Raw genomic sequence first — 15,531 nt, 5'->3', positions numbered from 1 at the left:
ATGAAAAATAAGGGGCCCAAAACGCTTCCTTGGGGTACCCCGGAGGAAGCGATAAAGGGATACGCTAATGTATTATCGACATTGACAACACAGCGACGATTACTTAGGTAAGATTTAATCCAATTTAAAAAAAATTGAGTGAAAACCTAAAGCAGCAAGTTTATGACTAAGATAGAGTGTGAAACCCTGTCAAACGCCTTTGAAAAATCTGTATAAACCGCATCTAACTGAAACCCGTCTTTGAAGCCAGATATGCAATCTTCTGCAAAGACAGCGAGATTAGAGACTGTCGAGCGGTTAGGCATAAACCCATGCTGGTTCTGACAAATAAGGCTTTTAACTGCAAAATACACCTTTTCTTTCACTATGCATTCGAATAGTTTCGAAATAGTTGAAAGTTTGGAAATGAGTATAATTATGAACATCATTTTTATTATCGCTTTTGAAGATAGGGGTGATAAAGGCTATTTTCCAATCATCGACAAATACCCTTGCGGATGGCGAGTTATTGAAAATTAATTTCAATGGATAAACAAGAGAATCGCATTTTTTTAATAGAACTGCGGATAGCCCGTCAATGCCAGTTTGGTTCGAGGGATTAAGCCGCGCAATGCCATTAAAAATGTCGGTTGTGGTCAAGGTTAGGGATCCAAAGCTAAAGGGCGATTCCTTAGTATTGGAAAGCCTTCCACTAGAGTCGTTATCTAAAATGAAGTTTGAGTGGAAAAAATCGGCAAACAGATTCGCAACCTCAATGGGGGATGTAGCAGAATTTCCGTCCAGAAATAATTGAGAGGGAATACTAGAGCAAGATTCCTTCGAAGTTATAAATCGCCAGAAAGCTTTAGGATTCGACTTGATATTGGCTTCATAGTTTGAAACGTAGTTTCTGTATAAAAATTTATCAAGGCAGTTAAAATGTTTGGCATACTTTTTATACTCAATAAAAAACGAATAATTGTTCGTCTTTTTGAATTTGCGGTGGTATTTGTTTCTTAAATTTTTTATTCTTTTAAGATTTCGAGTATGCCATGGAACTTTGTACAACTTTTTTCCAAAGATTGGAATGTTGTTTTGACAAACTTCAACTACTTTACATTTAAAGATATTAAAACATGATGCCACACTAAGATTACATAATAACCTGTCCCAGTCTATATTAAGAAATATACTATTTAGATCAGAAAAATTACATACATTATAGTTAAAAGATGCTTTTGTGTTTTTCTTGTCCAAGCTGAGGTATGAGTAAAAATAAATATCTAATACCAAGGGAACATGATACATATCAGGCTCCTTGAAAGGAAAATTACACTCGGACAACTAAAAGTTAACATTAGTGCTAATGAATATTAGGTCCAAAAACCTCTGAAGCTTATTGTGAAAGTAATTTATTTGCTTAATATCAATGCTTAAAAAATTATCCATTAAATATGTCTCGCTACTACTATTCACACAGCTTGGTAAAAGACCAGACGTCTTAGCTATATTAGACCACATAGCGTTGTTTAAGTTAAAGTCCCCTAAGACAGCAAGATGGTTATCCGGTGCACAATTTGCGTTTAGAGACAAAATATTATCTACATACGCCTTATACAGCACATCTGAGCTATTCGGCGGAATGTATGAAGCGCAGATGAAGAGCGATTCCCGAGGGCTTTGTACACACACGCAGAGTTGGTCTAGCAGCGAATTATTGTTGCTTAGCTCGTAGAAAACCGCCTTATGTTTCCTCTGGATCGCAATTAGGACACCACCACCTCTAGCACAACCAGTTTTAACTGCATCTCTGTCCTTGCGGAATACTTCAAGCAAGTTTGGATCGAAGAACTCATGACTGAAGAAGTTATCGTTTAGCCAAGTTTCTATGATAACGAAGATATCATAATCTCATGAGATGAAGAGATTTAGATTTTGTCCTAAGACCAGAGACATTATGAAAATAGATTTTTAAGTGCTTGTGGTTAGCATTATCGAACTTTGGGTTTTTGTCTGAGAGTCGTCGTTTTTTGGCATAAATTTAAAAGAGCGCACAGCAACATTCGTAGGCCATAAGTTCGGATTTAAGAGCTTTTTGTAGTGCAAATTAGATACGCCCAGTTTAAAATTTACACTCTTTAGAGTATTTATAGAAACATCCTTTTTAACTAGGGGAGAGCACGAAACCATGCTGGGTTTAATGTCGGCATGTTTAGCTACATAATCAATGTCGAAATGTCATATCAAGCTCATTGCTAGCATTCGAACCAACAACAATCAATGGTGTTTTTTCGTTCTTCTTTGCGCTGTTTAACTTGCCAGCAGAGATTTGCGATGTAGCCGAAGATTGTGTGTTGGACTGCCTGTTTACGTTTTTGTCATTAGCAGTTTGGTGAGTAGGAATGGGAGCATTAGCAGCAGCATACGAAGATGACGAAGAAGAGTTGGAGAACTGCGATGTAGCCGAAGATTGTGTGTTGGACTGCCTGTTTACGTTTTTGTCATTAGCAGTTTGGTGAGTAGGAATGGGAGCATTAGCAGCAGCATACGAAGATGACGAAGAAGAGTTGGAGAACTGCGATGTAGCCGAAGTTTGTGTGTTAGGCTGATTGTTTGCGTTTTTGTCATTCGCAGTTGCTTTTTCATTCCTCTTTGCATTGTTTAACTTGCCAGCAGAGATTTGCGATGTATTTAGACGAAGTTTGTGTGTTAGGCTGATTGTTTGCGTTTTTGTCATTCGCAGTTGCTTTTTCATTCCTCTTTGCATTGTTTAACTTGCCAGCAGAGATTTGCGATGTATTTAGACGAAGTTTGTGTGTTAGGCTGATTGTTTGCGTTTTTGTCATTCGCAGTTGCTTTTTCATTCCTCTTTGCATTGTTTAACTTGCCAGCAGAGATTTGCGATGTATTTAGACGAAGTTTGTGTGTTAGGCTGATTGTTTGCGTTTTTGTCATTCGCAGTTGCTTTTTCATTCCTCTTTGCATTGTTTAACTTGCCAGCAGAGATTTGCGATGTATTTAGACGAAGTTTGTGTGTTGGACTGCTGGTTTGCATTTTTGTCATTAGCAGTTGGGCAAGTAGGAATGGGAGCGCTAGCAGCAGCAGCAGCATACGAAGATGGCGAAGAGTTAGAGATATGCGATGTAGCCGAATTATGTATGTTGGGCAGCTTATGCACATTTTTGTCTTTCACAGGTGGTGGAGTAGGAATGGGATCATTGGCAGTAGCAGGCGAGGGTGACGAAGAAGACAGAGAGGAAGCAGGTAGTGCTGTGTTAATATAAGGCGAGATCAGCGGAGCAATATGAGTGGTATTCTCTTGAGTAGGATTTGCATGGGCAGAGGTAGCGTTCACTTGAACATCATTTGCAAATACGCGCACATTCTTACGAAAGTCTATGACAGCAGTCTTCACATCTGCAATGATAGCAGCCATATCAAAATCACACAATTTACTACTCACAGCCTAAACTTCAAGCTGTAGAGAATCAACTTTTTTGAGAAGAAGTTGTTTATCACGTTGCAGAGTCTTTATCAAAGAGAGCGCAGAAGACTTTTCAGCTTTAAGAGCGACAAGCTCATTCAAAATAGTTTGTAGAGTAATTTCTTGATTAGCATTTTTTTTGTTCTGACGAGCTAGTTTTATTGGCCGAAGTTTCCGAATTTGCCGAGGCACCACCAAAAGCAACTGCATCTTTACATTGAGCACTCACACGGGTTGGGGAGAGTAAAGACTTTCTACGATCGGTTGTGCATTGCTTGCATATGAAATGTTTATTTGACTTTTGCAGAAATTCAAGGTCAGCTGGAAGCAGATTAGCACAGACTAAGTGAAAAATTTCACTGCACTTTGCACATTGAATTTTTTTAGGTTGACTACGGTCAACCCTTTGACCACAGCTACAAGGCATTGTAGATATATGAATAAATAAATAAGTGTCCAAGAAATACGACCGAAGTACATAAGTACAAATCGAATAACTATCGCACGAGTTTTGAAATTTAAGTAAGCAAAACCGAGAGCGGAGATAAAAGCACGTCCGATCAGCACAATGGTTGACTGAATATTGCTTCAATGGTGCTATCATTCATTAACTCTTTAAAGTGAGACTTTTTTGAGCGAGATGTATCCCAAGGAAAATGTAAAATGTGAGCTTGCGATATGATGTAAATATGTGCAATAGAGTGGTTCAAAAAAAAAATTTTTTGGAAGCTCATAAACACTACATCAAATTATTGCTATTTCTGATCAAAAAAGAGAAACGTGGTTTTTTTTTTATTTTGAAAAAAAAAAGTTTTCTTAGAGGTCGCGCTGGTCGGTTTTTTATAAAAACGCTGATATTCTCAATTTTAATGCAGCTAAAAATTTGTTTTTTACATATAATTACTCTGGTATTATTGGGGAACATTCCCTTAATTACGTACCTGTCTTGGGCAGTTAGAATGGGCCTAGTGCCCGAAAATATGCTCTTGAAAAGAGACTAGTAAAATTAAAACGTTGATACTGAACGATTTACGCGCTGTCATGGGTTGGAACTTGTTATCAGGGGGTTTCTGGGGTTGCTAATTAGGAATCTGAAGTCAGTTTTTCAAAATTCAAAATGGCGGATCCAAAATGGCGATTAATGTTTTTTTTTAAATTATTGGATTTGTTCGAAAATCGGCACTCGAGAGGTTTTGGCTTCGCCGATTACGAATCTGAAGAACATTTTTTAAAATTCGAGATACGGATCCAATATGGCGATCAAATAAAAAAAAATACTAAAATTAAAACGTTGATACTGAACGTTTTAAGCATTGTCAAGGGTTAAAACTCGTTTCCAGTGGGTTTCTGGGGCTGCTGATTATGAATCTGTTTTCAGATTTCCGCAATTCAAAATGGTGGACCCAAAATGGCGACCAACTTTAAAAAAAAAATTATTGGATTTGTTTGAAACTCTTAACCGCCATTTTGAATTTTGAAAATCTGACAACAGATTCGTAATCAGCAACCCCAGAAACCCCCTGGAAACGAGTTTCAACCCTTGAAAATGCTTAAAACGTTCAGTATCAACGTTTTAATTTTAGTATTTTTTTTTATTTGATCGCCATATTGGATCCGTCATTTCGAATTTAAAAAAATTTACTTCAATAATTAAAAAAAAAATTAATCGCCAGTTTGGATCCGCCATTTTGAATTTTGAAAAACTGACTTCAGATTCCTAATTAGCGGCGATAGGAATTATTCCCCCGTGCCTAAAATCACCCGGATAAAATCCTCCAGAAAAAAATCCCCCATATAAAAATCTCCCCGAACAAAAATCCTCTGGATAAAATCCCCCCAAACAATTTTCCCCCGGACAAAATCACCCGCAGAATAGCCCACAATAGGGGCTCTTGCTATCCGCTTGATTTTTTTTGCAGTAATATTTTATTGAAGTAAAGTTTTGAAAGCTCTGAGGAAGTGAAGTGAATTATAGCGAAATTAGCAAAAGTTTTGATTGCCCTTTCAAAACCATTTATGCAGCCCTTTACTGCGTATGTATGCCCATATTTATCAACAATTCGCTTCTGTTTTGGGTCATCTCTGCTTCCCGCTCTAAGCGAAGTTAAAGAACATATGTATTTATGCATACAAGTACCTATGTACTTGTACATATATGTATACATAGATTCTAAGTACATACGCTTGGACTCACGTTTTGCTATTGCTTGTGCGATGCTTAAAAGAAGTAATAAAATAGTCAAAATTAACCGTTTGGGTACCATAGGCCAGAGATTTTTTTTGGAGATGGGGTGCTTTTGTCCGAGAGATTTCTGTTGAGGGGGATTATAACCCTCACGGAAGTGTTTTTGCGCAGAACTGCTTACTGCGTAGGCGGTCTGCGGCTGGATTTAGGGATTATAACCCTCGCTGAGTAGAAATCTCCTTTCCGTGATGCCGGAAGTCTTTTTTTCGCAGAACTTATTTCTGCGTAAGCGGCCTGTGGCCGTACTTAGGGATTATAACCCTCACTAACAGGTCTATTCTGCACGTTACCGAAGATTTTGTAACCGGAAAATTGTATTACCAAAAAATGTTACCAGTTCTTGTCACCGCGATTCTAGGTACGTTGGTAATGCAGTTAAAATATTCAGCAATTCAGATATGAAGAATTGTGCAAAACCTGGCATTACATATTTCACGGGGCAATAATTTGTTACCAGCTTATGAGACGGTAACAAAATTTACTGGTTACATGAGTATACAGAATGCGAAAAGGGTTCAAAAATTGACAGGAACTTTATTTACTGGTTACAAACTTTTTATTACCAGCGCAGAATAAACCTGTAAGTAGAATTATCCTTTCCGTGATGCCAGAAAAGAGGGACGGCAGTCTTTTTGCGCAGAACTTCTTTCGGCGTAGGCGGCCTTCGGCCGCGCTTAAGGATTATAACCCTCACTAAGTAGAATTATCCTTTCCGTGATGCCAGAAAAGAGGGACGGCAGTCTTTTTGCGCAGAACTTCTTTCGGCGTAGGCGGCCTTCGGCCGCGCTTAAGGATTATAACCCTCACTAAGTAGAATTCTCCTTTCCGTGATGCCGGAAGAGGAACGGAAGTCTTTTTGCGTAGAACTTTTTTCTGCGTAAGCGGCCTTCGGCCGCTCTTAGGGATTAAAACACTTACTAAGTAGAATTCTCCTTTCTTTGTTGTCGGAAAAGAGGGGCGGAAGTCTTTTTGCGTAGAACTTCTTTCTGCGTAGGCGTTTAGGGATTATAACCCTCACTGAGTAGAATTCTCCTTTCCGTGATGCCGGAAAAGAGGGGCGGAAGTCGTTTTGCGCAGAACTTTTTTCTGCGTAGGCGGCCTTCGGCCGCGCTTATGGATTATAACCCTTACTAAGTAGAATTCTCCTTTCTTTATTGCAGGAAAAGAGGGGCGGAAGTCTTTTTGCGGAGAACTTCTTTCTGCGTAAGCGGCCTTCGGGCGCCCTTAGGGATTATAACCCTCACTAAGTAGAATTATCCTTTCTTTTTTGCCGGTCGGGTGGTTTTGTCCGGGGGAATATTGTTTGGAGGGGATTTTGTCCAGGGTATTTTTGTTCAGAAGATTTTTTCCGGGGGATTTTTTCTGGAGGATTTAGTCCGGGTGATTTTATGCACGGGGGAATGATTCCGACCACCCTAATTAGCAACCCCAGAAACCCCCTGCTAACAACTTCCAACCCATGGCAACGCGTAAATCGTTCAGTATAAACGTTTTAATTTTACTAATGTCTTTTCGAGAGAATATTTTCGGGAACTCGGCCCATTCTAGCTGTCNAGAAAAGAGGGGCGGAAGTCTTTTTGCGCAGAACTTTTTTCTGCGTAGGCGGCCTTCGGCCGCGCTTATGGATTATAACCCTTACTAAGTAGAATTCTCCTTTCTTTATTGCAGGAAAAGAGGGGCGGAAGTCTTTTTGCGGAGAACTTCTTTCTGCGTAAGCGGCCTTCGGGCGCCCTTAGGGATTATAACCCTCACTAAGTAGAATTATCCTTTCTTTTTTGCCGGTCGGGTGGTTTTGTCCGGGGGAATATTGTTTGGAGGGGATTTTGTCCAGGGTATTTTTGTTCAGAAGATTTTTTCCGGGGGATTTTTTCTGGAGGATTTAGTCCGGGTGATTTTATGCACGGGGGAATGATTCCGACCACCCTAATTAGCAACCCCAGAAACCCCCTGCTAACAACTTCCAACCCATGGCAACGCGTAAATCGTTCAGTATAAACGTTTTAATTTTACTAATGTCTTTTCGAGAGAATATTTTCGGGAACTCGGCCCATTCTAGCTGTCCAAGACAGGTGTGTAATTAAGGGCATGTTCCCCAATAATGCCAGAGTAATTATATGTAAAAACCATATTTTTAGCTGCATTTTAACATGTCACAAAAATAAAAAAATTGAGAACATCAGCGTTTTTATAAAAACCGACCAGCGCGACCTCTAAAAAAACTTTTTTTTTTCAAAATAAAAAAATACGTGTCTCTTTTTTCATCACAAATAACAGTATTCTAATGTAGCGTTTATGAATTTCCAAAAAGAGTGTTTTTATGAACCACTCTAATGTGCAAGGACTGCTCCCACTAAATTTTGGAACTTTTCAGCACTAGGTCGCTATCATTTCTTAACGCACTGTATTATTCCACATATACATATGTAAATACTCCCATTGTTAACAATTTTCATTCACTGATCGTACAATAATAATAAACTTGTTTAGCTTCATTTAAATGACAAAAAAAAAATCTCAGTGTACAAATAAATTTTGTAGATGTATTATGATTTCACTTCCATATAAAAATTTTGAGCAGCCCTGTTTTATAGTCATTTGCTATATAAACTAACTCACAACTTTTGAATTGAGGTCAAAAATAAAAAAAAGAGTAGAATAGGTTTTAAGAATTTGCGAAATTATCGTTTTTTTCAAATTTAGAAAACAGCATTTTCAATGTTTTCCAAAAATATCCGGTTCTGATTAGCACACCGCAAAAAGCTTCCACCAGATTAAAGGTCACAGTTTAAGGGTTATCTGCTAAAGGTCGCAGTTTAAGAGTTATCTGCAAATCTATGGGTGAAATCGGACACAATTTTAAGTCGGATCGATATTCTACTGTGAATTACACCTAAAAGCTGCAAACTTTTGTTCTTATGTTTATGCTATATTAAAGTTTATTTAATTTCAAAGTATATAGATCGAAATCTTTTGCAAATCGATTTGAAAATAGAAAAGTTATAGCAAATTTAGTAAATGATATTGGATTCAAGCAACGTATCGTTACTGTACAGCACATTTGATCGTAAAATCAATTAAAATAACATTTCCATTGGCATGTTATGCACATCGCAATTAGAAATACAGCTGAAAAAAGTTTACGAATTATGATGCTCTGGCTGGCAAAAAACGTGATAAAATAAGATAAATTGAGATAGCAAAATAAGATTTGATTTTTAGATAAAGTTGGGAAGTTTCTGCGGGATAAATTTATACTTGTAAATATTTTCCACCAAAATAAAAACTATTGTACTAAAGTTACATAAAAACTTCTAGCTTTTTCCATGGTTTGCTTTTTTGTCCATTTTTATCCTCTCATATGAGAGAAATTCTCAGAATTTAAGACTACTTACCGACAAAACAAATTTTTTTAACGAACGTTCTAATGTACATACATACAAACATATGTACATACCTTAACTGTTTTACTTATACCATAAAACTGGGTGTGTTCTCAATATAATGGGAACATTCTAATCATAATTGGTATACATTTTAAAACTCCAAAAATATACTATTTAGGATCGTCTAAAAAGAAAAATAATAGAAACTCCCATCCCAAAATACCATCAATTATATTTTGTTAATACCAATGTGGCAACGCCGCTTCTAAAATGTACATTTTATGAAACTTCAAAAATGCCTGTATCCGTCAAAAAAGTTTGAAGTGAAACTACCTTCTATTTTTTTATCACGCAAAGTTTTGATGGATAATAAAATTATTTGAAGTTTCATAAATTGTGAGTATTATCAACGCCCCTGCCACCTTTATAATATTAAAACAATAAATCGGGGTATTTTCTTTCACATATTTATACCAACATAATAATTATAGTCAAAAAGCATTATCAGTGCTTGGTATTTTTTTATCACGTGGTTCGCACCTTTTTTATTAAAAATATATACATATAAACTATTAAAGCAGATTTTTTCGTAATTGTTATTTCTATTTTATAATAAGAACCACGAGCACATTATGTTGTTATTTTTTTTTTTATTTGCTTATTTTTGAGTGCAATCTTGCGATTTAAATTCTAAAGAATGTTCTTCCCAAATAAAACCTCTTTATAATATTTCCGCAGAGCCCCGTGCAACCCAACATCAAAAACTAAAAAAACAAAAAAGTGTTTTTTTCTAATTGCAGTCGCCTCTCGGCAGGCAATGGCAAACCTTCAAGTGTATTTCTGCCATGAAAACCAGCTTTCTCATAAAAATACAATCGCCGTTCGGACCAGCGTTGCCATTTTAGCCGTTTTCCGGCTAGATTTAGCCGGTTTTGATAGCAACTAGCCGGAGAAAATTCGATCTAGCCGGCAGCCGATTTGTTAGCCGGTTTGTAAAAAAAAGTTAGCCGTTTTTAGCCGATTTTACTATTTGCCTAATTTTCAGGTGCAAAAAGTAAACAAGTTGTTCGAAAGCAATAATGCAGACCCAATGAAGATTTTTAATGAACTCAATGTTTTACTTTCGCATCTATGCTCCCTAGTGGTTATTAGCGCGGACACATTTGATCCTATATGCTCCCCGTTGGAACCATACCTTGCTCCATNATTAATGAATTCAGGTGATATATACAATAGTGATTCATTTGATGATGAGGAATATACACTCGATATAAATTAATGGTGTTAACTAGTCTTTCGTTTCTTGCGATTTATTTAAATAAAGCATGTGGATTTTCACTAAAACATTTTAGTCGTTTTTAGCCGCTTTTTTTGCCAATCTAGCCGGTCGGCCCAAAAAGTTCTGGCAACACTGGTTCGGACTCGAACTGTACACTGAGGGAAATAATGCATAGTAAAAATGAATACTTTATATTTGATTATCGTTTAAAAATGTTCGAATTTAAAAATAATATTTTCATACAAAATTTATTACNGTAAAAATGAATACTTTATATTTGATTATTGTTTAAGAATGTTCGTATTTAAAAATTATATTTTCATGCAAAATTTATTACGCACGTATTTGACTGTTCACATCTGAGTATGTATGAATATGTAAGTGTACATACGCACCCCAAGAATGCTGAGCGCCGCTCTGAGAGCGGTGACATCACACACATACATACATAGTACATACATGTTTATCCAAGAACGATAGAATACAAGATTCCGCATTCCCGCAGAATGACATTTGTGGCAATGGGTAAACATTGAACAGTTGTGAATTTGCAGTGAGAAAACGTGTTCTCTTCACGATTCACCAATTTCTCAAGCCATCTTTGAATATAGCAAATTAAGCACAACGTTAACAAACAGTATACAACCACTCTTGAAATGTGTTCAAAAGAATAGGTCTTATTAATTAACTATTTAGAATTTTTGTGTTTGTATTGCAGGTGCCGAAAAAGTGATAATAAAAAAATAAAAAAAAAACTGCATTTGGGGGCTTTACCCCTACGGCTGCTGCAATTCAACACACGACACGACATTTTTATAAACTTTTTATTACAAATAAAACGTTTTTTACTTTAGAACGCACGAATTACTTCGATTTTCACTTGAAAGTACACAATACGTTTACAATACGTTTGCATTTGTTTCCAAACAAAAAGTTTGTTTACGTATTGCCCGTCAAAGTCGGCAAAACCAAAGTAGCGGTTTCGGGAATGCGCCACCTTCAGTTCATTACACCATGATGTTTATCCGTACAAATCGCGTGCTGGGGTGTTGATGGATATTCATCATTTGAAAGCAAATTTATATGCCTGTGTGTGGCTGAGTGCGCAAAGATACTTGCCACAAGTTGTTGATATCCGGAGATGGTCGGGTTCGAATTCCACTGCAGGCAACACGCAAATTAAATTTTTTTTTTAGTTTTTGTCTTGATTATTCACATCACGGATGCTTTTTCAGTACGAACGCGGTCATTTTAATATGCGCGTAATTGAATTGAATAATTACCAATATACAGTACTTCCGTTGACGTTTATTGTAAGATCAATTACGGTTCTATTTAATATTTTAATATTTTTTTCCCTCAGTGTAGATCCCTACCCTTTGTGTGACAACACCAAGGCGCCCTCCACAAATCGGAGGAGAAGCTCGACCAAACACTAATATATGTGCAAGCGCTAATCTATTATTTTATTTTGGTCCAAGTCTTTTAAATTTCTCATCACATTTTGCAAAAAATTATGCTTTGAGGTTAGCGTTGAATTAAAATTGCAATGTATGCAAAAAATTGCTTTCGTCTTGTACAGACCGACTTCCTATAAACAAGAAACATATATATAATTTTAACCACTTTCTTCATTCGCTCTGAAACCTAGTTTCGTTAACCCTATTTCGAAATTGTAGCCGGCAAAATTTTCAAGTCCATCATATTCCACATCTTTGAGTGGACTGATGAAATCTACTGTTAAAAAAAAAAATATTACTTCTAGTGATCAGGTAGCATGAAATTGATGAAATGTCATAATTTTATTAAAAATCAAATGGTTAACCACATCAGCGAATCTCTTTAAATGGAACTACCTTCTTTTTTGTATCGTGCTTGCCCCCCTACTTGCTCCTTTGGGGAGCAGCTCACTTTTAGTCCCGTTGGGTAAACATATATTTTTGCTTACTTGTTTGCATTTGTCATTTTGTTTTGAGAAAATATTTTGAACGTTAATTGGAAATTTTCCAATTTGCTTTCATATTCACTCACAATAGTGCTATAACTGGATTTGGCTGCACCTTACACGAAGTCGGATATTGTTATACGAGTTGGATTGTTCTTTTCGAACTCGTACAGAAAAGATTAGAGCTAGTATACCATTAACATGAAAATCGAAGAGAAGCATGGTAAAATAAACAAATAGAATCTCATTTTAAACAGAATATACGACATTTCTTTTGCCCTTAATAACAAACGAGTGTTGAATTTCTTCTTTTTTGAATGTTTTATTTTGAACGCAGATGTGGTTAATAAATTTTTCCCAAGACAAAAGTGGAGAATTACCAGGGGGTTGACCCCCCGAAGTGCTTAAAATTTATTTAAATAACTTCGCGAAGAACAACATTTAATCTTGTATTGCTAGAGACCTGAGAACCCAACTTAATTTTTATGATATTGAAGATGCCTAATACTATGTTCACGTTGAGCCTAGGCCCCTATTATGATTCACAACTTTGAAGATAGTTGAGTTGTAAGTTGTAAATTGGTATTGTGGGACACAAGTCAACTCAACTTCGAAAACGTAGTTATCTGTCAGTTGTCTGGGCAGCTTTTCTTTATTCAAAACGCGAAAATTTTTGAGTTTAGTGCTTGGTGCGTTTTTTGGTGCGTTTGTTTTTCGTTTGAGGACATCAAATCTGTAAACTTAAAAAAACAGGGGCAAAATTTATAGCAACCGTAAGTTTTGTAAACTTAAGCATATGTTTACCAACAAAATATGTTGCAGGACTTTTAATCATGTCATAATTACATTCGGTAATTGGTAATTACTGGAACCTTAAATCGACCTTTAGTTTGGGCTCCATTGGTTATATATTTTTTTACAATTATTCAAAAAAGCAGCAGCATCTCCTAATAGTAAAATTAATATCTAACAAACTGTTTGAAAAAAGAGAATAATCGAAATTGGGTGGGATTTGAAGAGTAGACAGCTTTTTTGACCCAAAAATATTTTTCCCACTATGCGCCAGTAGATAATACCCGCAAATACTATACATTAAAAAGGGAAATCAAATTTATAATTATAAATGTGTACACTAAGCAACGATTTTATTTCATTTTATTTTTCGGCGTAAATGTATTTTGGGCGATATTTTGTGATTCTTGAAATAAAAATTTTAATCTATAACAGTAATACACGCTCCCTATTTATTAGCCTAAGTAGAATTTGGCGGTTATTGCTTTTCGGCGCAGCAAGTCAGGACGCATATTATTTATTATTTATTTCACTAATACCTTTGTATTTTTTAGCTGAACCCCTGCCGTTAATGGATTTGTGTAGAAGAACCATTCGCCAGAAAGTAGGACGGATACATTTAGAGGAACGCATTCAGGAACTACAACTTCCTCTGTCCATGAAGAAGTATCTACTGTACAAAAATCGAAGATAATACCTTAATGTAGATACTTAAGATATAATTTACAATTATTGTAATTTCATTGTCAAACAGTATCTTGTAAAACTGCTGATGTTGCCACTATTACACGCGTAAGATCTCCAAAATTTGGTATATTTACAATAGAGTAAAGCAACGTCAACTGATCCTTGATAATTTGGACAAGTCACGGGTTTAAAAAAAAAAATTGTAAAGTAATTACACAGGCCTGCGAAATTTAAGTTTTGTTTCCCACTCCAATAACACTGGTTTACAGCAAAAAGGTTCAATCGATGCCACTATCCAAAACCTATAAAGAATTGCTCGATGATTCAGAAAATCGACTTAATTTTTTATTCTATGGATAAGTTTTCGAGATATTTTCAATTTACCATTATTCAGCTTAAAACAAAAAGTGGTTACACTTAATCACGTACATATATTTTACGAACCAATTTAACAATCTTAATATGAAATACAGCAAATGAAAGCTAACAAAATTCTATATAGACCGTATATAAATCACTTTTCGATAGGTGTGATAGTTTCTGACAAATTAATCATTCTAGATTTTTGATATGATATGAAAAAAAAAAAAACACTTTAACAGAAGAAAAATTAAAAAATAACAAGTTCTGTGTCAAATGTTTGCCTTTGTGCTAAAGCTTGTTCTGTTACAAAGAAATCAAGTTGCTAGTGAAGAAAATCGATTTATAAATAAAGAAGTAATGAGTGGTCAAATGAAAATGCGCAGATTTTTTGCATGATATATGAGCATAAAAGCGTGCTACTTAGGTGTACATGGCGTATGAGTAACATTATTTCCTGCTCATTTTTCATACAAAAAAGCTTTGCGCACTTTCATTTGACCACTCATTACTTCTTTATTTATCCATCGATTTACGTCATTAGTTTGTTAAATTGGTTCTTGAGATNGCTTTGCGCACTTTCATTTGACCACTCATTACTTCTTTATTTATCCATCGATTTACGTCATTAGTTTGTTAAATTGGTTCTTGAGATATAAGTGACTAAGTGTAACCGCCTTTCGTTTTATCTGAATAACGGTAAATTGAAAATATCTCGAAAACGTATCCATAGAACAAAAAATTAACACGATTTTTGTAATCAGCGGGCGATTCTACATACAAATTGGATAGTGGTGGCTGGAGAACCAAGACCAAATTAAAATTTGTGATCCAGTGTAATTATTTTCTTTCTTTGAATATCTAGGTATGTTAAATTAAAATGCATCTAACACGTCGAGATTTTTTTTTACTGATGACATATATATTTTAGGATTTTTAAGTAAAAATTCATTTCAAAATCAATTAATTTTTGGTTTTTCATGCTAATTGCTAAAAATCCTAAAATATATTTGTCATCAGTAAAAAAAACCCGACGTGCTAGGAAAAAACCAAAGATGCATTTTAATTTAACAAGGTAATTTTAAATTTCGCAGGCCTGTGCTATAATCCTTATGCTAGCATATATGTAAATAATTTGAAAAGTTTCTATATTTGTCCATTTTATGGACAATTATAATTTAGAGTATGACAAGGTTTAAACATTTACAATTTATTTATACTAAGCTACAAAAGCTACCGGGAGAAAAATTAGCACACTCATAAAACACTTCATAAAAAGCAACATAGTCAAATTGGTATAAATAACACAGTCCAAAAAATGTAGGCTTTTTTTGCAACAGAGTAACCATGGTATAATTTTGATAGAGAATCCCTGT

At 35.6% G+C, this 15,531-nt stretch overlaps 1 protein-coding gene across 1 annotated transcript in view; it reads left to right on the top strand.

The window, feature by feature from the left end:
- The window catches only part of gus (splA/ryanodine receptor domain and SOCS box containing gustavus), a 143,638-nt gene extending 129,688 nt beyond the window's left edge, over positions 1–13,950 (top strand). Inside the window, exon 4 of the mRNA XM_017612343.1 lies at positions 13,663–13,950. Coding sequence (XP_017467832.1) covers positions 13,663–13,802 — 140 coding nt within the window. The 3' untranslated portion in view covers positions 13,803–13,950. The remainder of the gene's footprint in view (positions 1–13,662) is intronic.
- The last annotated feature ends 1,581 nt before the right edge of the window (positions 13,951–15,531 follow it).

The sequence above is a fragment of the Rhagoletis zephyria genome, unplaced genomic scaffold (assembly GCF_001687245.7).
Source record: "Rhagoletis zephyria isolate East Lansing unplaced genomic scaffold, Rhagoletis_zephyria_1.1 Rzeph_scaffold_00529, whole genome shotgun sequence".
NCBI lineage: Eukaryota > Metazoa > Arthropoda > Insecta > Diptera > Tephritidae > Rhagoletis > Rhagoletis zephyria.
The sequence above is the reverse complement of the archived record's forward strand: the minus strand, read 5'-3'. Positions and strand labels throughout refer to the sequence as shown.